The sequence below is a fragment of the Schistocerca nitens genome, chromosome 9, assembly GCF_023898315.1.
Source record: "Schistocerca nitens isolate TAMUIC-IGC-003100 chromosome 9, iqSchNite1.1, whole genome shotgun sequence".
Taxonomy (NCBI): Eukaryota; Metazoa; Arthropoda; class Insecta; order Orthoptera; family Acrididae; genus Schistocerca; species Schistocerca nitens.
In genome coordinates, this window is record NC_064622.1 from 329,456,299 (window position 1) to 329,478,612 (window position 22,314).

The window sequence follows — 22,314 nt, forward strand, 5'->3', positions numbered from 1 at the left end:
AGGATTTGAGGAAGTCGTATCCCTGCTGGAGAGCCAGATTCAGAGTCTGATCCAGTCCCAGAAAGTATCCTGTCACAAGTGGGGCACTTTTGGGGTTCTTCTGTGGGAGATTCTGGGTTTGAGGGTATGAGGAAGTGGCTCTGGTTATTTTCTTCTGTACCAGGTCGGGAGGGTAGTTGCGGGATGCAAAAGCTGTTTTCAGGTTGTTGGTGTAATGGTTCAGGGATTCCGGACTGGAGCAGATTCGTTTGCCACGAAGACCTAGGCTGTAGGGAAGGGACCGTTTGATGTGGAATGGGTGGCAGCTGTCATAATGGAGGTACTGTCGTTTGTTGGTGGGTTTGATGTGGACAGACGTGTTGTAATGTCTCTTGCAGCGGTCTCTCCGCGATATTTTCAGAAAATTTATAAATTATATAACTCAGTATATATCTCGAAATATCTCTTCTTATCTTACTGATTATCAATGCAAAGTAGTTTCAAGCCCAATTATTCCTTGGAGCGTCCATTTACTCCATGGAATAGCTTCTCTGCTATCTATGTTTTCTCTTATGAAAAGAATAGGGGTCTTCTTGCTGATGAGTTGTGAAAGAAGGATGTATATGTGTGTATTGTTGAGCTAGTCGCAATCTTGATGAGATTCTGTATGAGAAGGAATTTAATACATGAACTAAACTAAAGTAAGTGTGTTCGCGTATTATTTAACTGATTATTATTGACTGTGTCTGCTTACTACGCTGTGTTGCACGTGATCAGTGGGGAACGTCTGATTTACACTGGACGAACCTGCCGTTTTGTATGCTCAAGATATCCAGTTACTTCAAATAAATAGGCTAAAACGGTCTTACCAGCAGATCTCCGGTCTTCCCCATGTGATCACCGAAAGTTAATAATTATTACAAATGTTTTCAGGAGATCGACTGACAATTTTCGTCGCACCGAGACTTCGAAATTGCTTCACTGCCTTATGGAATTTAAGTTAAGCTCAATTTAATCAGGATAGAACAGTATTGAACTGTGTGAATGTGATAAGCCTTCCTTGTGAATGAAAATTCCCTTAACATACGCATGTTTTTACTATCCTGATCAGTGAAGCTTAAATCAGGCCAGTGTGAGAGAGGGTTTTTAAATTGTAGATCCCACACAAAATATATTAAAGTGTGAAGCTGGCCATTGGACAGATGGAGGTCAACGTCAAGGAAAGTGGCATGGGATTTGGAGTAGGACCAGGTGAATCTGATGGAACCAAAGGAGTTGAGATTGGACAGGAAATTCTGGAGTTCTTCTTCACTGTGAGTCCAGATCATGAAGATGTCATCAATAAATCTGTACCAAACTTTGGGTTGGCAGGCTTGGGTAACCAAGAAGGCTTCCTCAAAGCGACTCGTAGATAGGTTGGCATACGAGGGGGCCATCCTGGCACCCATGACTGTTCCCTTTAGTTGTTGGTATGTCTGGCCTTCAAAAGTGAAGAAGTTGTGGGTCAAGATGAAGCTGACTAAGGTAATGAGGAAAGAGGTTTTAGGTTGGGTGGCAGGTGATCAGCGTGAAAGGAAGTGCTCCATCGCAGCGAGGCCCTGAACGTGTGGAATATTTGTGTATAAGGAAGTGGCATCAGTGGTTACAAGGATGGTTTCTGGGGGGTAACAGATTGGGTAAGGATTCCAGTTGTTCGAGAAAGTGGTTGGTGTCTTTGATGAAGGATGGGAGACTGCATGTAATGGGTTGAATGTGTTGATCTACGTAGGCAGAGATACGTTCTGTGGGGGCTTGGTAACCAGCTACAATGGGGCAGCCGTGATGATTGGGTTTGTGAATTTTAGGAAGAAGGTAGAAGGTAGGGGTGCGGGGTGTCGGTGGGGTCAGGAGGTTGATGGAGTCAGGTGAAAGGTTTTGTAGGGGGCCTAAGGTTCTGAGGATTCTTTGAAGCTCCGCCTGGACGTCAGGAATGGGATTACCTTGACAAACTTCGTAAGTAGTGTTGTGTCCCTCAGCCAGATACTCCCGACGATCAAGTACCACGGTCGTGGAACCCTTGTCCGCCAGAAGAATGACGATGGATCAGTCAGCCTGCCACCCATTCCACATCAAACGGTCCCTTCCCTACAGCCTAGGTTTTCGTGGCAAACGAATCTGCTCCAGTCCGGAATCCCTGAACCATTACACCAACAACCTGAAAACAGCTTTCGCATCCCGCAACTACCCTCCCGATTTGGTACAGAAGAAAATAACCAGAGCCACTTCCTCATCCCCTCAAACCCAGAACCTCCCACAGAAGAATCCCAAAAGTGCCCCACTTGTGATAGGATACTTTCCGGGACTGGATCAGACTCTGAATCTGGCTCTCCAGCAGGGATACGACTTCCTCAAATCCTGCCCTGAAATGAGATCCATCCTTCATGAAATCCTCCCCACTCCACCAAGAGTGTCTTTCCGCCGTCCACCTAACCTTCGTAACCTCTTAGTTCATCCCTATGAAATCCCCAAACCACCTTCCCTACCCTCTGGCTCCTATCCTTGTAACCGCCCCGGTGTAAAACCTGTCCCATGCACCCTCCCACCACCACCTACTGCAGTCCTGTAACCCGGAAGGTGTACACGATCAAAGGCAGAGCCACGTGTGAAAGCACCCACATAATTTACCAACTGACCTGCCTACACTGTGAAGCTCTCAATGTGGGAATGACCAGCAACAAACTGTCCATTCGCATGAATGGACACAGGCAGACAGTGTTTGTTGGTAATGAGGATCACCCTGTGGCTAAACATGCCTTGGTGCACGGCCAGCACATCTTAGCACAGTGTTACACCGACCGGGTTATCTGGATACTTCCCACTAACACCAACCTGTCAGAACTCTGGAGATGGGAACTTGCCCTTCAGTATATCCTCTCTTCTCGTTATCCGCCAGGCCTCAACCTCCGCTAATTTCAAGTTGCCGCCACTCATACCTCACCTGTCTTTCAACAACATCTTTGCCTCTTTACTTCCACCTCAACTGACATCTCTGCCCAAACTCTTTGCCTTTACAAATGTCTGCTTGTGTCTGTGTATGTGCAGATGGATATGTGTGTGTATGCGAGTGTATACCTGTCCTTTTTTCCCCCTAAGGTAAGTCTTTCCGCTTCCGGGATTGGAATGACTCCTACCCTCTCCCTTAAAACCCACATCCTTTCGTCCTACCCTCTCCTTCCCTCTTTCCTGATGAAGCAACCATTGGTTGCGAAAGCTTGAATTTTGTGTGTATGTTTGTGTGTCTATCAACCTGCCAGCGCTTTCGTTTGGTTAGTCACATCATCTTTGTTTTTAGATATAACATTTATTTCTGTTATTTATGAGGAATGGGTCCTGAAAGTTTCGCCATACCCTTTGTTGCATCCTGTGTCATAAAGTTCATTCCTGTTTCCCCTGTTTCTTAAATATTTATCATGTTATGCAGCTATTAAGGCAAAATTAAATCTGATTTGGGCAATAACAAACATACTGTAACTTTAATTTCAACAGTATTTTATTGTGCAATTTGTGTATGTTATGTAGGCTTCATGAGGAAACCACTTTGTGGCACCATTATGAGATGTGCTCACAAGGTAATGGGAATTTTAACTTATCGTAAAGAATCTTTATTTGTTCATCAACTTTGTCCCCTTCAACGTAATCCCCCTCAGATCCCACTTGTGGCAGCACTTTTTCCAATCTTGGAAGTACTTCTGGAACTCACTTTTCGACATGATGTTCAACTCCTTTAGTGATTCTGTTTTCATCTCATCAATGGTGCCAAAACGATGTAGTTTCATGGTTCTCTTTAGCCTCAGGAATAGAATTTGCAGAGGGCCATGTCCGGTGAATACAGTGGCTGAGGCAACACAACGATTTTGTTTTTCTGCCAAAAAAATCACGAACAAGTATTGAGGTGTGAGCAGGAGCATTATCATGATGCAATTTCCATGAATGGTTTTGCTGCAATACTGATTGTTTTCTTCAGACTGCTTCATGCAAACGGCACATAACTTTCAGGTGGTATTCTGTATTGACAGTGCTACCATAACGCAGGAACTCACGATGCACTATCCTGTTGGAATTGAATAAAACAGTAAGAACAACATTCACATGTAATCGACTTTGCTAAGTTTTTTCTGACTTGCTTCTTCAGGCAGTTTCCATTGAGATGATTGGGCCTTGGTTTTTATGTCATATACCCATGTTTCATCACCTGTTGTAACCTTCTTCATCCAGCAGTTTGTGAGTGATGTATATGTAACGTCGTTTTTGGTCGAGATTTAACAATTTTAGAAAAAATGTTGCTGCTACAAGTTTCATGCCCAAAACATCTGAAAAAAATTGTTTGGTATGAGCCAAAGAATATACTGACATCATCAGCAACCTCTCTGATGGTGATTTTCCAGGACAATTTTCTTTACTTTTTACACGTTGTTGTCAGTATTTGATGTGATAGGGCATCCAGGGCAGTCATAGTCTTCAGCATCTTATTGGCCCTCTTTGAAACATTTTTACCACTCATAAACTCTTGTCTTACTCGTAGAAGATTTGCAAAAAGCCATAGCCATTATTTTGAATGTGGTGCTGCACTTTATTCCATTTCCAAACAGATGTAATGCAGATTCTTTGATCAACCTTTTTTGAAAGTAAAAACTTGCCGAGCACTTGAAAACACACACAAGCTTTTGACTGTCAACAATAAACTAAATATTCAAAACAGCTGAAAATGCTAACATACATCAGGAACATGAGTACCAACAAGATGAAAAAAATTGCAAATCCGATGTATAAAGCCCGTAAAATAAAAAAAAATTCCTGTTACTTTTTGATCATGTCTTGTACAATAATAATCTTATGCCGGCACATACGTTGATTACTGGAGATTTGAAAATTATTTTAACTAGAAAATGAAGTAGTAGATTTATTTTGATAATGATGGTAAGTCAGTAAATAAGTCACAAATGTTAGCTTTCCTTATACTGTGTTTAAATTACACGTGCATATTTTGCCAGAAGATAGCAGTATATGTTTGCTTGTTACAGAGACTGCAGGACATCACGTGGCAGCCTATGCTAGATGCCTGATGTGTGGCATGAGTGTACAGGATTAGAACAGTATTTGGTTGTGCATTTTTAGGGGCCAAAAGACTCTCCACAAAAGAAGTACATCTTGAAATACCTCCCATGTATGGTGACAATATTCTATTGTGGAAAGTTGTCTTCAATTTGATACTAGGAGTTAAACAAGGATTGGCAAAGCATCAGAGACCAGGAGCATCCTGATGTCCCTGCTGTAGTGGCAACTGAAACCACAGCACATTGTGTGGAACAAATCATTTGTAATGATTATAAGGCTCAGTGACATAGTTCATACTGTAGGCTGTTCACATGGAACTTCTTATAGCGTTATGCACGAGTTGTTGAAGTTTCATGAAGTTTGTGCATTGTGGGTGCTGCACAAGTCAACTGAGGAACACAGAATGAAGCGAATGAGTGTGTCTTTCCAGTGCCTCGTTCGATACTCAGAGGAATGGGAGAACTTCATGACATGAACTGTTGTAGGGCACGAGTCTTATGTTTGCCATTTTCAACCAGAAACCAAATGACTGTTCATGGAATGGAAACATTCCACCTCCCTGACAGCAAAAAAGTTAAAGATCATTTCATCAGCCCACAAGGTTATATGCTCACCAGGTTTCTGGCCATGCAAGGGATCGTACTGATGACATTCCAGTCTCACAGTGAACCAGAGAATGCCACCTCATATTGCACCACTGTGCAGGAATTCCAACAGGCCATTCTTCTCCAGTGGTCTGGCATCCTGACAAAGGGAGTAATTCTTCTGGATGACGATGCTCTTACAGAAAGTGACTTTCATTTGTTTGGGTACCTAAAATTTACTTTGGGTGGCCAGTGTTTTGAAACTGATGATACCATAGCCGAAGAGATATGTTGGCTGTGACAGCAACCAAAAGACTTCTTTGCTGCTGGCCATCAAGGAGTTAGGATAAGTGTCAGAATGTACAGGGTGGACAGGTAGAAAAGTAAAATAAATTTCAGGAAATTATGTTTATTATTGTTGTCTCTGTCCCATTTTGTGACTTATTTATTGAATTATCCCTATACTTGGAATTGCTGTGATAAAATTTAAATCATACATCCTAACTTTCTTGGACAAGTACATGTCAGCTGTTAGTATTTTTCATACAGTTCCTTTCCCCCATTTATAATATATTATTTATTGCATAATGAAATAGAAATGTGATAATGTCAAATACCAATCACCATTATGTTGATAAAGTGGTGATGGAAGTAGGTTTCACAATTAATTCTCCCTCTAGCAAATTTTCTGTCTGGTAAGCTGTATTGAAATATGGTGTGGTGTGACTTATAGTATAATGTTATTTATAGGTACCTTCTCTTTGAGGGACATGAAACAGACAAACCAGAACCATTGAAGCTCTCTGAAATAAAATCACTCTGTGTTACCCGTTATCAAGATTCAGGTAAGGAACTGTCATTATGTGGTTGGAAGCTGCTATATTGCAGATTTGGTTTCATAGTAACACTGCATGTCTGGATGCACAAACTAATAAAAATAGTTTTTTAAGCCACTAATCATAGGTAAAAGTCTAGACCAGGAGCAGTGCCATTACTTCCATATTTAGCATAGCAATTTTGGCAAGTGCACACTTAGAGGTGTAACAAGAACAGATGGGAATGGGTCAACAGCTCGTTGTTAACTTTTTGCTAAATGTAGCCGAGCGTCCCATCATATCACTCCATTGGCTTTTCATGTTCTCAGTCAAAGTGTAACCTTTCAGCCTAACCTAGATCTCTCTTTGTCCTTCAGCCCACTGTATTGAATGGTTTGTCTTTCATTGGTTACCTTAAAAACATCCTACTATGGTGGCACTTCACTGCACATTGATTTTAGCAGTCTGGCCCCATTTTATATGCATCTGGCTTGCTTTGGCTGTTGCTTGATGCAGCAAGGCTCTTTCTTTGTCATGTGATGGGACACCTGTCTACTATGGTCACTGGCTAATGGCGCCAAGACAGTAGCTTCAGATCTAGATAAGCTTCCGTTGTCTTAACCTCACTCTTCAAGACAAGAGCACTGGAGTTCAGTCTCATGCAAGCTCTGCAATGGATGTGTTAGGTAGCTCTGGACTTTGTATCTCTAATAGCGCAGTACATGATACCAAGTTCATTCTTGGGCATTTGTTGAGAAGTTATACCATCTTTACGCCTACACCTTTACAACTACAGCGCAGCTTGGTATATACAGCAGTGCATCGCACCGCAAGACTTTCTATCCAACAGGCAAATGCATGTTCCCACTTAGGTAGTAGCCAGGGTTTGAGCTCCTGCCAATCGTGGCTGGTATGTTCACGAGAAGACTGTGTATCATTCTACAGAATCCTGCCCTGCCAATTTCTCTGTAAGAGACATTTGTCTGTCCCATGGCTTGTGATGACATTTTTCTTTCTCTGCTTCTCACAATATTAAAACGTTTGTTGATAGCTCGAGGTGACAAGTTAGTGACTTTATTTTGTGTCTCCATGCTACTGTTGAACTGTATATAGTGTGTTTATTTTCTGGGCAAATCGGTACTAAGGATGCTAGTCTTACTGCACCTTGTGGCAGCACTATTTTCTTTAGTATGTGTTGTATTAGTAAGTGGCATCAATACTGTGTATGGCTTCAGGTATTGCAGAGAACTATTAATTTATGAAATTATTTAAATGATCCTTGTAGTATTTAGTTAATTGTCTTAACCTATTGTAAACGTTATTCATTGTGTCTGTGAGGAACATACCTGTTCCAACATGTTCAGTTTTAGCTAGTTTTATGTGGATTATTTAGTTAGTTAGGAACGAGAAGTTGCCAAATCGTGTGCTTTAGAGGGAAACTGCCCTGTCTGGCATTGTCCCTTGTTGTAGACTTTAGCCCAAATATCATCATTCAAAATAGATTATATCTCAGATGTTTTTAAATTGTTGTAATTTCATGAAATTGGATTTGGATTCTGCATTATTGTCAAAAGCACACCATTCCACATCAGTGGAGGTGAGGAACACTGAACACCACATATTTACCATGGAAATGTGTAAAACTGTAGACCTGTTGATCCAATTTTGGGACCAGTATTTTGGTGATTGATGTAGTAGTCTTTCTCAGTTTAATTATTTTGGCTGTAGTCACTATCTGGATCCTGTCAGGCTGTGTGTTATTGTTAACAACATACTGCTGTTTAAGCCTAACTTTGATTCACAGTACCTTCCAGGCACATAGTTACATGTCACATTTGTTTTCTGGTATCAGCATTTCATAACATTTGTCTCGACATTTTTAATTCTTAAAGGATCATGGCTGTGCAATGCTGGCTATCTCTCATAATCCTGTTGGAGTCCAATCAGCAAATGCATAACTTGCAGTGACTGATGAAGATGACTAGGTATTTTTTTTATAATTTTTAGATACATGGTTTAGGGAAACATCACAATCAACCGAAATGTAAATCTTGTAGAAGTTCTGTATCTATATATCTTGTAGAAATCATCCCAGAAAACCCGAGAAATTAGTTAGGAGGAACAGTTCACTAATTGACATAATATCTATGCTCTTACTTCTATGGCTGAAAAGAAATCCTGAGAACTGCTTCCGTTTGTAGGAACAAATCACCCAGATCTAGGGACAGCATACAGCCTGCTGGAACTCAATAACTGTTATGGAGTAGTGCATAACACATAGTAAGATTTTCCCTATTTTTTTAATAGTGTCATTTTTTCCCGCAAGTGTTAAGCTACATTCACTGCAGTAGCAAAAGAAATTCGTTAGTGGTGTGATTCTAACATCTTGATGCTGCATGTTTTCCCTATGTATAATACATGTGCCTCATGTAATGAGACACAGTTGAGGTCATAGTCTCACTTGGCAGTACACTGCTATCTCTGCTGTACAAGTAAATTTTATAAAAGTCATGGCTGATAAAGTACACTGCCATAAAAACAACCTGTTGGAGCACCTTTTATCAGTAAAATAGAAGCAGCATTCATGCCAACAGGGTTTATATTAATGTGGTTTGTATTTTGTTCTAAAGGGTACTTTATTACCAGATAAAGGATTGTTACATACTTGATGATGTTCTCTTGAGCTCATCATGTGAATCATGTCCTACTGGATGATCTTAACGTGCAAAGCATATATTCATGCAGGTAGGGACTTGGGTGAACTTGATGCTGTAATGCAGGGTGCAATGATGCAAACAGTGATCCAAATTTGCATGGATAGCTTGTAGAGTGCTGTGAAAATGCAGAATACATGTAGTCTGCTACTCAGTGTTTTCTCTGTGTGATGAGTATTGTTGATCTCTCACACACTCTTATTTAAAAGATATTCCCATATGTAATAAAGCATAATGCACAGTTAGTTTCATTTTACAACTGTACTGTTACAATAACATCATGTAACTCATGGTCATGAATTTCTCTGTAAAAATTATATTTTAGACCTCTATATCATAAGTGTTAACAAATAAAGTATTTTTGTTTTGTCTTAATTTTTGTAAATGGTAGCGCCCTTTGAAAAATGTTTATTTTGTAAATAAACCAAAAGTACTTTAGACCTGGCAGATGTTTTGCATTAAAGCCCCCTCTTAGTGTGTTTAAATTTAGTTGACACCCACACACTTATGGACTTTCTTTAACTTACAAATTTAAGATGAAAATATGAAATTTAAGTTAATTTTTCCACTAAATTTTTTTTTTTTTTAATTTGGAAAGTCACAGAATGCTATCTTTTCTGTCATGTTACCAGATATGACTGATGTAATTGTAAGCAGTATCTCCTCTGCTCCAGCTGTCTTTATTATGTACATATGTATTACTAAAAATGTAAAAATTTTCATATTTATAAGTATTTATGAATTATTTACTCGAAAAACGCCATCCAAAAACTTTTGAGAATTATACAAAATATTGTGTGGTTGATATGTTAGTTGTCAATACAGAGACAGTGGAAAATATTTTTGTGTGTAAAGTTTCAAAAATTTTTCAGCACTCTGCATATTTCACATCACTGAATTTCTAGTGTAAAATATGCATGTTGGCAACACTGTTTCCAGGCTCTTTTATTTATAAAAAATGAGTGACAATTTGCATGTAATCCATTCTGCATCGAGTGTTGTGTTTGGTTCGAACTTTTTGTTATATACAGTGTCAGTGAGGAAATACAGTAGTGAAAGAGTGAGGTGTGTGGACTATGAAAAAAAGACACAATAAGGTAGTGTTTCAGAAAAGAGGTGTTGGAAATCTGTCAGAGGTATTACAGGAATATCATGGTCCTCGAGGAATGATTCATTGTGCAGGAATTGCGACACTCACTACAGCTGCACTACACTCGCTATGTGAAGAAATTTAGTGACAACCCACCTGCATGATCACCATCACCTGAATGCGAAACTGAAGACGACAGTGCAGATAAAAAGAAAAGTGAAAGAAATTGAAACAAGGTTTACACAAGCAACATCTTCAAAACTTTATGAAATGTGTAATGTAGATGCACTTTGTGCAGAAACTGAAGATAGTGATATGTGCATGAAATGTGATATGTGGTTTCAGAACCTAAATACTGCTATCTCAGCTGCCACCTATGCTGAGAAGGTACAGTTACTGACACTGATGCCAGGTAGCTACTGTAAGCAGAAGTTACAGAAATGCTTACCCACTTCTTCACATTATTTAAACTCAAAAGGTAAAATAAAGAATGATAGAGGTACTTGGGCACGCCCAGATTCTTATTGTGGGCATCCGTTGCAAGATGATACTGTTGCTCTGGAATATTACCTAAGTGATGACAAAGATTGCAGCAGGCAAAGTCCTAACTAGGCTGATGTTATCTCTGTTAGTGAAAATGGTGAAAAAGTTAAAAAAGTAAAAATATATGTGAAAAGATCAATAAGAGAAGCATATCTCCTAATGAAAAAGGAGAATCTGAATTTAAAAATTGGTCTCACAAAATTCTTCCCCTTACGACCAAAATGGGTAAAATGCCCGCCAGTGAAGGAAGTATGCATATGTGTTTAGGGTGCACTAATTTGAAATTTGTTTGTTTTGATATAAGCAGTGTCACAGGAAAGAAGTAAACAGAGATGGACCTGATGCTTTTCTGTATATGTCAAGAGCCGCAGATAAATGTTGGTGGCAGGAGTGTGCAATGTGTCCTGGTGCTGAAGTGGTGACTGTTATTAAAGCATTACTCCTTATGGATACTGATAATGATGAAACCTATGCATTGTGTGAGGGAGGAGAGCCACAGAAGTTTGTTACAAAGGTTAGGCATTGGGTCATGAAAGTAATAGCTCACCATCATATCTGGAGGTTTTGGAGACAGGTCATAGCAGAAGTAAAATCAGCCACATCCCAGAATATTGATGCATTAGTTCTTCATTTCGACTTTGCTGAGAACTGGTCTGTTGCTTTGCAGAATGAAATTCAAAGTTACCACTGGTACGCATCACAGGTATCAATATTCACATGTGTTACTCACTTCCTTGGAACATCACACTGTCTTCTTACTGTCAGTGATCTCATAAGTGGCAGTACACATGCATGCTACACTGTCAGCATGAAAATTGATGACATAGCATCTAGAGGCCATGCATTTCCTAAACATGTGTATGTGAATGATGGTGCAGCATCTCATTTTAAAAACCGTTTTCACCCTTATGAGTTTGGTCAATACTGTAGTGCAGGAATTAAGGCGAAAAAGGTATTTTTTTAGTAACAGGTGATGGAAAAAGTTCATCGGACAGGGTAGAAGGTCTCTGTAAACATCTTGCAACAAGATTTAATCTCCAGCATGAAGCTGTTGATGATATAAGAGATGCTAATGGATTTGTACACACCATGTCAACATTAGTAACACACATGAAACTCTGAATTCTAAATGAAAGTACATTAAGGGAATTCCATTTAAAAAAGAGAGAAGAGTGATCTGCTATGAAGCCTGTTGTAGGAATTCAATCAAGACACTATTGGGTTGCATCCTGGAGTGGCACATACATTGCAAGAATGGTTCTCCATGAAATGCAGCCTATTACTATGAGTGAGATGCAGAGACCACAGTATCCATTAGAAGACCTTGAAGTGAGCCACTTCATTTCTTTTGTGTATGACAATCAGTGGTGGATGAGGAAGATAATAATTGTCTCTCATGAGCTGCAAAATACAACCATGTCCTTTATGACACCTCTTGCTCCTGCTAATGTTTTCAAATAGCTGTCATCAAAAGATCAGTGTGCAGTTCCCATTTCCCAAGTACTGATCTCGTTGGGTCATCCATGTCCATGCACAAATTCAACTCTGCTATACAAGCAGATGGGGAAGAAAAAAAAAAAACTCTTTTCAACAGTACATTGTTGATTGTTATATTGTATGTAATTTTAATTCATGGGAAGTCATGAAGAAATAAAAGCATGACAGAAGACAATAATAATTTGTGAATAATACCATAAAAAGAAAAATGGATATAAATATTCTATATCTCATTTTTGTTATAAAATGCTTTTGAACAAAATTGTGAGTTATTTTCCCCCCTTACTTATAATATTATAAAGTAATTATTTTGATTCAGAAATGCCAGTTTTACATGACATTTACTTAAAATCAGTGATCAGTTTAAATATTTAAATGTCCATGATTTTTGGCCTTTAGAATTGAGCTAGGTCTACCTAAAAAAAATTCTCACATTTTGTACAGACAAGTATTGCCCATTCTGACTGTACTTTCCTTAAGTACAGTGACCATCTAATGTACCATGAAATTTTAGAACATTTAAGATGGGGGTTTTGGAGAAAATATCTAAATAACCAAAAATTTCAGATTCTTTCATCTTATGTACAAATATTTTGACAGTTTAAGAATTTCATGTATTAATGTCATAGCTGACATTTAGCAGTTCTTGCACTTTATCATTTCTCAAGACAATTATCATGCTGTGACTATTCTTATTTTCAAAACATAATTTTGAAATTCACAAAAAGTTACAAATTTTCATAGTTTATTTTTCCAGAATAAATGGAAAAAAGCTCAGAAGTGTATACAGTGTGTAAACTTTTAGATGGCAGGCCTCTCCCTAGTCCTGAATCGGTACAAGTCGGTAAACTTCGGGAGGCTTCGGTAGGTACGCAGTATCGACTGCTGCCAACATTACGTAGATGACTGTGTTGTACAAGGTAATCACTGTCGTCTGCTTCGTTCTTGTTTTGCGCTGTACTCTTCTGCGTGTTTTTATTGTGCAGTGTGCTAAACATTATCAAAATGAGTGAAGAGGCAGTTGCTGGCCTATCTCGGGAGTCACCAACAACCCCTACCGGTAGGCCTACGGTTAGAAGGAAATTAGTATTACATAGCGATGCTCGCAAAATTATATTGCGTGTGATTGTATGCTGCGAATGGGAATATTTTAATCTACATGACGATTTCAGTTTCGTTTACGAACAACATTTAAAGCGAGTTTTACTTCCAAGCCTTTCGTCTGCTTTTGTGTAAGCATGACGCGCAATTTGTAGTGCCGGCACTGCAACTGGTAGGCGTTATCCCCCCCCCAACAACTCATCATCTCTCGCCAGCCAATGCTTGCTTCCTCCTCTCCCCGCACTCCCCTCACAACTCTGCCATCTTACAGTTAACACACTGTATGTATTAATCATGTCCCATAGTATTGGGAACAAAGTATTTATTGAAAATAAATTCAGATCTCTATCACATTTGGTTTCTTTATTACATTTTTTTTTTTTTAATTTTCACAAATACTCTCATTTAGAGAGGTCTGTAACATTTTAACAAATCATCAGAAAATCAAAATATTGTAGTTTTGGTGGGATATTATGTATAACTTCAACACACATTTTTCTCAGCAAACTTTGAAATAGTGATGTGGCACATTCACTCTTGACCTGTGTGATTTGAGATGAATCGCCCAGCCGTCAGTACACTGCATTATGAAATGTCAGTAAGTTCACAGTAAAGTAATTGTCTTGATCCACAAGAAAATTAAATCAATTTGCACTACTAATATACTGTATATCAGTTTATAAACCGAATACAAGCTAGCAGTTTACAGTAAAACAGGTGTCACAATATTGATACATGATGGTTAAAACCACTGCAGTAGTTAGTTCACGTGACTGAATAAGTATACCAGTCTGTAGGCACTGAACTTTAACTTCACTCTAGTAATCTCACAAACAGGCATCTTTGACTTGCATGGTGGTAACAGCAATTTGTGTCATTGTTCTGCGGAGTCCATAAATACAGCATTGTTGTCTAGGGAAGCATCTGTTAGACCAGGACATGACAATGGCTGACTCGCAGAGAATGAGAGTGGGCTCATGGCTGCCAAGGCTTAAATTTGACAGCTAGCTGGTCTCGCTTGATTGGCCAGCTGGAGATGTTTCCTTGCTAATAGCAGCCTCGCTGGATGTAGATGTAATAATTGTTGTTGCTAGTTCCATGTCTTCCATCGATCCCATCACCTGATATCACCGAAAAAAAGAGTACTGATACAGTTTTTCAAGATACCCTCCCACCTCCTCTATAAGAATGTGCTGAATTCTAAGTGTCACTGGTTGGATCTGTGATTGCTCTTTTACATCGTTATCATCAGTGGTTGATACTTTGTTTACAAAAGCATGCAGAAGAAAAATGTGCCCTAAGAAGATAAGAAAGATTCATACACACCATGTGTATTGAATGGTCCCGGTAAGCAGTGGAGACATATTCCAAGGAGCACACGAGCTATACTTCCAGAACTTATGCTCTTTGACAAATTTTGCATAAGAAACAAAGTATATTTCCAAAGAAAATGCACATACGAGGGCTATCCACAAAGTACATTACGTTTTGGAATTATAAATAATTGGAAATTTTTTTAATTATATACAGATGAAAGCCACACTTAAATACTACTTTTCTACATAGTTGCCATTTAAATTAAGGCACTTATCGTAGTGATGGACGAGCTTGGAAATTCCTTTGTCATAAAATTCGGCCGCCTGCGCCTGCAACCACGTGGTTACCTCTTCTTGAAGCTGTGGGTCGTCATCAAAACGCTGCATAGCCAAGAACTTCTTCATTGCTGGCTATAAGTAGAAGTCGCTCGGTGCCAGGTTGGGACTGTACGGTGGATGAGGAAACAACTCCCACTTAAAAGATTCGAGAACTTCACGATTGGCATTTGCCGTGTGGGCCCGGGTGTTGTCGTGAATCAGCAAGATCTTTGAGCCCAACTTTCCCCTGCGCTTGTTTTGTATTGCTCTTCTGAGGTTGTGTAGAGTTGGCAATACTTTTGAGAGTTTATTGTAGTGCCTCTTTCCAGGAAATCCACAAAAATCACACCTTTTCTGTCCCAAAAGAGGTAACCATGTGGTTGAAGGCGCAGGCGGCCGAATTTTACGACGAAGGAATTTCCAAGCTCGTCCATCGCTATGATAAATGCCTTAATTTAAATGGCAACTATGTAAAAAAGTAGTATTTAAGTGTGGCTTTCACCTGTATATAATAAAAAAAATTTCCAATACTTTATTTATTTTTAATTCCAAAACGTAATGTACTTTGTGGATAGCCCTCGTTTTTATTAGTTGTACTAGTAAACTTCCTTGTTTGAGCTTTCAGAATAATTATAACGATTTTATTGATGTTTGACACACACTACCATGCCCATTCACACATTTATCTGTGCCAGAAATGATTCATCAGTGTACCTCAGCTTGGTCTTAGTGTTATGAAGGCATACTGAAAATTAATGCCTCTGAATTTTTATGTGAAAACTCGTAAAGATTTTTAAATGAAACAGATGTGATTAGCACTCTACATTTTTATTCTTCATGTCTACATATTTATTTCTCAACATAGTCCACCTGGCATGAATACATTTCTCCCAACGAGAGACCAGTTTGTTGACACTGTCACCATAGAATGTTTGACTTTGTTGATGGAGCCACAACCTTACCTTTGCTTGCACTGATTTATCAGTATCAGAATGAAGTCCTCAAAAGTGTTGCAAATGGATGAAAAATCAGATGGGGACAAGGTTGGGACTGTATGGTAGATCATCGATGACAGTGAACCCAAGGTGACAGATTGTTGCAGCACTTGTGTGTGGTATGGCATTGTCATGCTGAAGGAGAGGATTCTCAATATGCTGACAAACTCTTCAAATTCCAAACTTGATTACAGGTCACTGATCTTTGCACACCAGAGATAGTTACGTTATGAGCTACCATGCTATACACAACAGTTTGTAGTCCTTTTACAGCAGAGGGCTTCAAATGTGTGGGCATCAAGAATAAAGATGTGGAGTGTTAATAAGGTTTGCTTCATTTAAAAAAAAAGCTTGAAAGGTTTTGACATAAATTTGGAGGAATTACTTAGTTAGGTGTACTAAATAGTAAACTGCCTGTAATATATGATGATGTATTTTCAGTGGTCTCATTTGTTGACAGGTACTGTGTGTGCTGTGCTTCTATATTTTTGAATGCTTATTATTTCAAGGTCCATGTGGTGTGAAGATTGTTTACGACAATGGTGAGAAGGGTGGGCCCTATCGGCAGCTAAAGTTATCTTGTGGTCAAGAAACTGATCAAACAGCATCTGGTCTGTGGGTGTCGGCCATTCATGAGGTCAGTATAAACAAATCTTCCATATGTAACAATGAAAGTTGCCACTCACCATATTGCAGAGACGCTGAGTCGCAGATGCACATAACAAAAAGTTTGTCACAAATAAAGTTTTCGGCCAGTAAGGCCTTCGTCAACAATACACACACGCGCCCCCCCCCCCCCCTTCCCTACACACACAAAATTAGCAGTTTGCGGATAAGAATTTCATTAATAAATCTCATCTGTTCAGTGCATTTTCTTTCGAAACCAAGTTAGTGGCCCTATATACGGATATCAGAGAGTGGCAGAATAATTCATTGTTAGTGTTGTAGCAAGTGTGTTGTTATCATCTATCCTCACCACACTTCCGCACAGCTCTGACTGACTGTCCAACTGAGTTCACACATAACATATGTATTTATATTCACTCATAAATGTTGGTGAGCTTGTAGCTAGACACACAATGATTTTTTTTTAAGAAAGAAATAAATTCGCATAAAACACAACACAGTGGAATATTACTACATACTAATGTCCAAATAATCGTAACAAATTCTGGTCTTTCGAGATGAGTGACAGTGATGTTGCTTGAAAGAATTCTGCCCATGGGGTTGTACATTGAGTTGTTAATCGTTGGTAGCTCGATTTGGACTGATTGCGCACAGATGTTATTGTCATGATTTCCGAGTGCAGACAGGGGTATATAAAGATGGGTGTATGGATTTTCAGTGCCATTGGTAATTTTATTTGCAATTATAATGATATAAGGTTCAAATTTAGGAGGGGGTCAATCTGTTCAGCCCAACAACAATATTGCTTAACTGTTTGATAGATAATTAGAAAATTATTAAAGTCTGAAGTATTGTTTGATTATTACACTTTATACCAGTGCGGTGGGTTATTGATTTTCATGTAAAATTTCCAGGTTCATAATTTCTTTAATTTCTTTGACTTCTGGATGTTGAGGAAGGAAGATGAAAGAAGATTGGAGGCACTAGAGATGTGGATATGGAGAAGAATGGAAAAGGTGAAATTGGAAGACAGAGTAAGGAATGAAGAAGTATTAAGAAGAGTTGGAGAAGAAAGAGAAATGTTGAAAGTCATCAGAAAGAGAAAACAGAAATGGATTGGACATTGTTTGAGGAGGGACTGTTTATTGAAGGAAGGGAAAAAGGGAAGAGGAAAAAGAAGATATCAAATGCTAGACAATGTCAAAGGAAACAAATATTCAGAAATGAAAAGACTGGCTATGGACAGACAAAAGTGGAAAAGGCTTAACCCATGACAAGACCTGCCATAAGGCAGAATACCATACTACTACTCTAGTTTTTGGCTTGTTTGAGTAAACAAAGACAGTGTGATTCAGAAAAATTAGGGCAACAAAAGGATAATGTCAAATCTAGGTAATAAAGATAGCTTGAAAGTTCAAATAATGAAAGTATTTTTGGTTCAGTCCAAACTTTAATTATGAATTTTTTCTTGGTTAATGAATTTTCAGAGAAAGTAAACTGATTACAGGAAATAACAAAACTAGGACTATCGAAAGTGCTAGGTCTTTTTAAAAATGAACTGTTATTAACTCACATAATTTTTTATGATTACATACTACAGGAACAACTTAAATTATCAATTTCTCTTAACTAACAATCTTTTAGAGAAAACTGAAATATACCATTGGAATCAGGAGATTGTAAATTATAATATGAATAACAACATTATGTAAAATACTGCGTGAATAATTATTTGGAAATTTTGTATATGAATCTGCGTATGATTGGAAGCAGTTGGAATAGAATGATAGCAAATGGAGTCTTGCTATATTTGAACTGGACTTGTGTTCAGGAGTGATATTCAAATGCCAATACAACTATTTTGATTTGATTTGTCTAAACTTTTTTTTTTTTTTAATTGCTTGAAATGGATGCTGAGATTTTTTCTTAGATAAGACTGGTACTGGTTTTTCTGCCCCCACACCAACTTTATTTTTGAAATTCTTTCTCAACTGTGACAGTGCTCTTTGATAAATGATCCTGTTATTGACAATATTTTGGATTCTACATTACGTGGTAAACTTTTGGAAAAAGCCTTTGTTATAGTCAGTTAAAATTATTTTAAAATATTACTCTTAGGCATTTACACATTTTTCCATTCTCTAAAGAAACTTAAAAAGCCTCAGCTCAGAGCTTAATAAAATAACTTTCAGAGATTTCTGATATGTGGACACTGACATTGTCCAAAAAGGCAGTGCCCTGAGCTGTGATGGGGAAAATCACAGAAAGATGTCCTCTTGGCAGACAAAGACTGTTGTTGATGGGGTAAGCTAGTAAACAGCTCGACGAAGCAGGTTGCTGAGGACCACTTGTTACCTGAACGTGTGGTCTTAGGGGTCAGTGGTCACATACCGTATTTACTCGAATCTAAGCCGCACTTTTTTTCCGGTTTTTGTAATCCAAAAAACCGCCTGCGGCTTAGAATCGAGTGCAAAGCAAGCAGGAGTTCTGAAAAATGTTGGTAGGTGCCGCCACAACTAACTTCTGCCGTCGAATATATGTAGCGCCACACAGGCATGCTTTGTAGGCACAAAGATAAATACTGGCACCAAAATCTCTGCGTCAGTAAATAAATTTAAAAAAAAAGTGGAAGACTAGCATTTTTCCTCCGCCCAGAGTTTCGACCATTGCATTTTGGTACATTATCCAACGAAGTAAATACAAATTCTGTATTGTTGATCTTCAAATGTAGCAGCATTTCAATGTACTACGAAAATCCGACTGGCAAGACTGTTTGGGATGTTTGTCAATATGACCAACTCTACGTTCTGAATTTTTTCCTACCTGTGAGAAGAGATGGTTGCTAATAGGAGCTTTTATGAATTGTGAATCACATGTAGTATTCTCTTCGCCATAAGATTAATACGAATATAAACATTTTGCCATGTATTGTTTCGTGTTTGCTACTATCTCATTTAAATCCTGTCTGCCTAATAAACTACGAAACTAGAGTGAGACAACAGCAAACGCGGAAGAATATACATATCATGTCATGTTTATATTCGTATTATTCTTATGCCTGATAGTGATACAGTCAGAAATGAAGCACGGCAACTGACTAGATTTTTAAATCTAAGATGACTCTAATTTCTGTGCAGAATGTAATGAACTAAAGAGGCGCCTGCAAAGATTTTGGAACGGAGAAAAATTTTCGCTAAAATTTCGTTCAGAACATCATCTATCATACACAGTCTGTTATTTGGTTCTTGTTGATCATTATCAAAGAAAGCAGTAGTGTAAGTAACAACAAATGTTTCGCTAATGAGACGACTCCTCTCTATTTTTTATTTGTAAGCAGCGGTAGCGCGCACAAAAGCAAGCCACGCCGCGAGCGGCGACAGGCCGTAAACACGCACTATCGGAATGAGACAAACAATGCATGACACAGTGCAGTAATGCATTTTCAGCTTGGAGTGACGTAAACACCTATAACAAAGAGAACGGCACTTATCAGATCAAAGAAAAATAAGCAATCAATTCAAACCAGACGAAGCATGTGAAAAAGGAAGGCTATCCGTATAAATACGGACGGAGCGCGTGACGCGTAGCAATGGCTACCTGGTAAACCGTAACTGCTAAGCTTACGACTCGAACCAAACTACTACAGCTGTATCGTCATTCATTCGACCTAAATTGTGTCTCATATTAGAACTAGACGAACTTTGTTTTGATTTCGAGGTGCAACCTAAAACATTTCTCTCCCCTTGAATTTGGAGTCTCAAATTTCAGGTGCGGCTAAGATTCGGGAAAAATTTTTTTCCTTGATTTCGAGTCTCATTTTTCAGGTGCGGCTTAGATTCGAGTGCGGCTTAGATTCGAGTAAATACGGTAACAAGGACAGTGGTACATTATTACAACTATTTGAACATGTAAGAAGCACATTTGCGCTTAATTTATTTACACGTCAAGTTCCATAGGACCAAATTGAGGAGCAAATCTCCAAGGTCATGGAATGTGTCAGTACATGAAATTACAACATAAAAAAGTAATATTGGATAAAAATAAAATGTTTATGAACCCAAAAAAAGTTTAGCCATAAGTTTAAGTAAATGCAGTCAACAATAGAACATAAGAATCAGCTTAATTTTTCAAGAAACTGCTCAACAGAATAGAAGGACCAACCCATGAGGAAACTCTTCAGTTTTAATTTGAAAGTGCGTGGATTACTGCTAAGATTTTTGAATTCTTGTAGTAGGTTGTTGAAAATGTATGCAGCAGTTTACTGCACACCTTTGTGCACAAAAGTTAAGGAAGTCCGATATAAATGCAGGTTGGATTTTTGAGGAGTGTTAACTGAGTGAAAGTTGCTTATTCTTGGGAATAAGCTGATAATGTTAACAAGAAACAACAATAAAGAATATATACATTGAGAGGCCGATGTCAAAATACCCAGACTAGAGAACAGGGGTTGACAAGAGGTTCGCAAACTACACCACTTGTTGCCTGAACCGCCCATTTCTGAGCCAAAGCTATACTTTTGGGAAGAGTTACCCCAAAATATAACACCATATGACATAAGTGAATTAAAATAAGCAAAGTGGGCTAATTTCTGTGTTGAACAATCACTTACTTCAGGGACTGGTAGAATAGTAAAAATAGCAGCATTAAGTCTTTGAACAAGATTTTGAATGTGGGCTTTCCACGACAGTTTACTATCTATCTGAACACCTAGAAATTCAAACTGTTCAGTTTCACTAATCATATGCCCATTCTGTGAAATTAAAATTTTGGGTTTAGTTGAATTGTGTGTTAGAAACTGTAAAAACTGAGTCATAATGTTGTTTAGCATTAGTTTACTTTCTACGAGCCATGAATTTAGGTCATGAACTGCACTATTTGAAACTGAGCCAGTGTTGCACACAACACCCTTTACTGTCAAGCTAGTGTCATCAGCAAACAGAAATATTTTAGAGTTAGCCGTAATACTAGAGGTGTATTGTTTATATAAATAAGGAACAGGAGTGGCCCCAACACTGATCCGTAGGGCCCCCCCCCCTCCCCCTCATTTGACCATACCCGACTCAGACCGCACATCATGGCTGTTCTCAAGACTGTGAGTCATAACCTTTTGCTGTCTGTTGCTAAAGTAAGAGGTGAACCAATTGTGACCTACTCCACGTATTCTGTAATGGTCCAACTTCTGGAGCAATAGTTTGTGATCAACACAAACAAACACATCAGTTAAATAAAAATATTTGTCTAGCATTCAAAACCTTTTCTTTAACTCATCCAGTACTTCATAGAGAAAAGAGAATATAGCATTTTCAGTTGTTAAATAACTTCTAAAACCGAACTGTACATTTCATGGTAAATTAAGTGATATAAAATGATCAATACACAGCCTTTTCAATAACTTTAGCATCTGCATCTACATCTACATCCATACTCCGCAAGCCACCTGACGGTGCGTGGCGGAGGGTACCTTGAGTACCTCTATCGGTTCTCCCTTCTATTCCAGTCTCGTATTGTTCGTGGAAAGAAGGATTGTCGGTATGCCTCCGTGTGGGCTCTAATCTCTCTGATTTTATCCTCATGGTCTCTTCGCGAGACACTGATGGCATACAAATAGGTCTAAAATTATCTACATTATCCCTTTCTCCCT

At 38.6% G+C, this 22,314-nt stretch overlaps 1 protein-coding gene across 2 annotated transcripts in view; it reads left to right on the forward strand.

Annotated features, from left to right (window-relative positions):
- LOC126203681 (zinc finger FYVE domain-containing protein 21-like) overlaps nucleotides 1-22,314 on the forward strand; it is a 57,332-nt gene that overhangs the window by 27,467 nt on the left and 7,551 nt on the right. For both annotated transcript variants that reach the window (XM_049938046.1, XM_049938047.1), the window contains 2 exons: nucleotides 6,408-6,502; nucleotides 16,556-16,683. In XM_049938046.1, the coding sequence (XP_049794003.1) occupies nucleotides 6,408-6,502; nucleotides 16,556-16,683 (223 nt within the window). The remainder of the gene's footprint in view (nucleotides 1-6,407; nucleotides 6,503-16,555; nucleotides 16,684-22,314) is intronic.